The sequence below is a fragment of the Setaria italica genome, chromosome IX, assembly GCF_000263155.2.
Source record: "Setaria italica strain Yugu1 chromosome IX, Setaria_italica_v2.0, whole genome shotgun sequence".
Lineage (NCBI taxonomy): Eukaryota > Viridiplantae > Streptophyta > Magnoliopsida > Poales > Poaceae > Setaria > Setaria italica.
Window position 1 is genome coordinate 19,697,934 of NC_028458.1, and position 4,280 is coordinate 19,702,213.

Genomic DNA, 4,280 nt, shown 5'->3' on the forward strand with positions numbered 1-4,280 from the left:
AAATATGTGTTTTTCTTTATAAATAAGATGCTGACATGGTTAAGTTTGGAGCCTACATTCTGATCCAGCTACACTATCATATGATAACTACAATCCAAGAGGTACCAGTATTATAACATCACTAACCAAATATATTTATCGAGGAAGTAGAATGAACATCAGAAGCTTCACCAAGAAAGCATAACTGTATCCACATTACAGTCATTGCCATGATCAATAGATCACATACAACTTGAACAGAAATGAGACAAAATGCAACGATTTGTGTGACTCCATACTCATAGAAGATTTTACCTTCTTGTAAATAAGATTCAGCACCGTCAAACTTGATAAACCTGACAGATCACATCGTGAGGAAGGCACAATATTATATCAAAACTATAAGCCAAGAGTTCCCCTTTATGTCACCACTAACCAAAGATATATATGAAGCAAGGAAAATAAACACAAGAAGCTTCACCAACAAATGCCACAGTATCCATATGATGGGGACACAAAGATCAGACAAAACTTGGACATAAATGAAACGGAAAGCGGCAGCAATGTTACATGATTCCTTAGCAAATGCATGGAAAAAAAATTCAAATAACCAGTTCTATGAGATGAGGCCATCTAAATCCACTCAAAACTTTAACTTTCAAGGTACTAGATTGAACATGAAACTACACAGGTGCAAAATGTCAGAAAGCCTAATTCTCTGATTGATTGCAATTAGATTGCACACCAACAGCAAACTTTTACCTACCATTTTTCTAAACATGAGTCAAAATCACAGGACCATTGCATCAGAAAGCCCACAAACAAGCAATGTGAGCAGGACCAAGCATTGGTATCTCTCAATCTTTTTTTTTATTTTAGGGCAACCTCACAATTCATTTCAGCAAACACAACAATAACTGAAAAGATATCCTCAAGATAGCAGCACCATCCGATGAAACTGGTCACAAACAGAAACTAAGAATTCTATGTACATTGATGCAAGATTAAGTAAACTTCCTCGTAGAGACAGCACGAATCCCAGCTTACACCTTCAAGTCCTGAAGTCCACACAAGACAGTTGTCTCAAACTCCCATAATCTTTGCATGAGAAAGTCCATAATCAAGCCATGTGAGCAGCACAAAGCATTGTCACTTCACAATTCATTTCAGGAAAAAAAAACAACGATAGAGGCAGTACCATCAAGTCAACACAAAAGGAGCCATCAGGAGAACAGTACCATCAGATGAAACCAAGCAGAAACAGAAACTATGATTTCATATAGATAGAGGCAGCATTAAGCATGGATCCCACTTTACACCACCAAATCAACACAAAAGGAGCCACATTCTGCATCTCCACCGCCATGATGTTAAATCAGAAAATCTAACAGCTTTGCAGCAATGAACCCTACATTTCCATCAGAAACTAAGCTAAGCTTAGGCAAAAATACGCCGATTCCAATGCACTTCTAAGTTTTCCAACAAACCATCCACCTCGTTGGCCTGTTAGTCAGTAAGCAGCATTAGCAAGAACAAGATTGTGATCAAAAGGCAGAACCTTTCCCTTGTTCCTCCGCCTCACGAGTCCACGAATGCCTCACGGCAAGTCGTGGAGCACCCCCATGTCGTCGACGCGGAAGCCCAGGTCGCTGAGGTCGACCGTCTCGTTGATGTCGATGTCGATGTCGATGCCGGTGCCGTCCCTTTCGCCGAGCCCAGCCGCCCCGGCCTCGAGATTGACGGCGGCGGCTGTCGCTTCCTCTTCCTCCTCCGCCTCGGCCCGTGCCCTCCCCTTGAGGCACACCCCGACCTTCCTCCGGGACGTCGGGCGGGTTGGCGTGTCGGTGGATGCGGCGGCGGGGTTCGGGGCGGGGGCGGGGGACGGGGAGGGGGAGGGCGGGGGGCTGAATGGGTGGAACGGGGCGAAGGGCACCCAGGCGTCGGTGGTGGCGGGCGGGCCGAGCGGGAAGAATGCCCAGGTGCAGAAGTACATGTCGGCGCCGGGGACGACGGGCGGCGCGGCGGGAAGCTCGGAGGCGCGGAAGGCGCGGCGGCAGGCCGGGACCGGGCAGCGGAGGCGGAGCCCGAGGTAGGGGCGCGGGTAGAGGTGCACGTGGCAGCAGTGCGGGCACGCCGTCCAGAATGCCTCGCCGTTGCCGCCGGCCGCGGCGGCGGCGCCGACGTGAGCCATCTCCTTGGGGCCTGGGGTGGGGTTTTGCCGTTTTCGGAGGAAACGAGACGTGGTTAGCGAAACTAGGGGGACTCGTGTCCGCGGAGGCTTGTCTTGGTTGCCGTCAGATCGAAATCCAGCACCAGCAGGCAGCAGTATATAGAGGGAAACGAGCACGGCGCGTTGCTGCTGGAATCTTGATTAACAGTAGCCCTGTTCATCGGTTTAACAAAACCGAGGCAGCGTGGGGTATGCGAGAGGCTGCTGCCTCGATGTCTGGGTCCCTCGACATGTACGGGACTCCCTGCAATTTCTCACCACGGTCGATCTCGGCTCCTGATCCGTCCACGCTGAATAAGGTTGCCTTCTGTCTATTCTTGTTTTGTTCTATCTTCCCCTGTCTGCTCCTTTTGTTTCATGGATTGATTCAGCCTTGAACACTAGCTCAGATCGCAGAGAAAGGGACGGATTCAAGATTCAACATATACGAGTGATTGTTCTTGGTTCTTTTTGGAATTTGGACATGGATTTTGAGAACTATGCCTTTGATTTGGTTTGAAAATACTGTATCAGGGTTGCTATATGTACGCTTAGTATTCATGTAGATGAACTTTTGTGTAAATACCCTTGGCTCACCGATGAGATCACTCGGGAGCGTGAGCAAGAACACAGATCAGGAGACGAAGATAGGATCTCAGCAGGAGCAGGCGGATGTCGCCGAAACCCCAAATTCAGTTTACTCGATGACATATATGATATTCGTTGTTCAGGTTCGATACAACATTGGCTTATGTAGCTCAATGCACACAGCCACAGAGGGCCCACACGCAATATTCACACACTCATTTACGCTTTCAGTCACCGCTGACGTACTTGCTTCAGGCGCCTTCTCCTTTGCTGCATCACTTGCATCAGTATTACTGGTGACAACTTTCCCCGCTGGAGAGCTTGCTTGAGGACGTTTGCATCTTCCCAAGTAGCTGCTTCTGGAGGTAGATTTGTCCACTTAACCAACAATTGAGTAACGGTATTGTTACCTTTCTTGACTAGCCTTCTTTCCAGGATTTCTTTAGGTTCTACTTGCTCTTTATCAAGGTCTAGCACTTTTGGTAGGACGGTACACCGGTGTATAGTCAGGTGTATAAGGCTGGTTGGTGGTTACAAAATGTCCAAACGGTAGAAGGTGGCTCTAAAACAAGGCACTTGTCCAAAGAACTTTTAGGGGACTAAGTTGCTAGAATGTTGTGTCTAGCTTATAACCCTTCTATTTATAGGCTTGGGGGTTGGGGCCTTTTCGTGCAAAGAACCAATGGAATCCGGGTCCTTTGGGATGCGATGGTGGGGGTATGAGGTCAAAACCTTCCCTGGTACGAAGGTTCTCCGTACCTAGGGCCAACGTGGCGGTCTCGTACGGGGATCTTCCGGACGGGAGGTGGGTGCGGTTGGCCTCCGTACCTAGGGTTGACGCGGACGCTTCCCCCTTTCTCCCTTTAGGAGATGTGTAAGGCCAGCGCCCGCTCTTCTCGGGGCCCACCTTTCACCCGTCTCTCCCAGGGGGGCAACACCTCGGGGGGAGCGAAAGGCTTCTGGGGGAGTCCTGAATGACTCATCCGGAAGCCCTTCCCCCTTTCTCTTCTGGCTATCCTTGCGGCCTCATCGGCGATCCCGTTTCCGTCGTGTTCCGCCCAGGACTCCTACCCGACGACAACCCTTCGGATCCCGGGTCCAAGGGATCCCCGGAGACTTCCGAGCTTTCGGAAGCCTTCTGGAGGGGATGGTCCCTTCGGACTGCGATCTTAACCCAATTCCCCAAGACATTCACTGTTCCAATCCACAGGTAGAGATGGACGCGGCTTTCGCCAGACGCCTGGCCACCGAGGAGGTCTTAGGCAGCGGTGCTCCTTTGGAGGGTGTCGACACATCGGCCTCTCAACGCACTACCTGGGAGGCTTTCGCTGTGGACCTTGGGCACAGTGTTTTCGTGGGAGGATCTTCGTCGCAATCAAGTGTCGCCCTCCTCGGCAACAACCTTCTAGGGGGTGGCCCGCGTCGTGCTTCGGGGCACGTGCCCATGGGTGTGCTTGCCATAGTTTCTTAGACTATCTCAATCATGGTGACCTAGGCTAGGTGA

The 4,280-nt window shown here is 50.2% G+C and overlaps 1 protein-coding gene across 1 annotated transcript; it reads right to left on the reverse strand.

The window, feature by feature from the left end:
• Window positions 1-1,286: 1,286 nt before the first annotated feature.
• On the reverse strand, window positions 1,287-2,170 carry LOC101770946 (atherin-like). Its single transcript, XM_004983007.2, has one exon. The coding sequence runs from the start codon at window positions 2,168-2,170 to the stop codon at window positions 1,577-1,579; it is 594 nt and encodes a 197-aa protein (XP_004983064.1). The 3' UTR covers window positions 1,287-1,576.
• Between the last annotated feature and the right edge of the window lie 2,110 nt (window positions 2,171-4,280).

Excerpts from the sequence above, each read along its gene's own strand:
- LOC101770946 (XM_004983007.2), bottom strand. The coding sequence starts at position 2,170 with ATGGCTCACGTCGGCGCCGCCGCCGCGGCCGGCGGCAACGGCGAGGCA.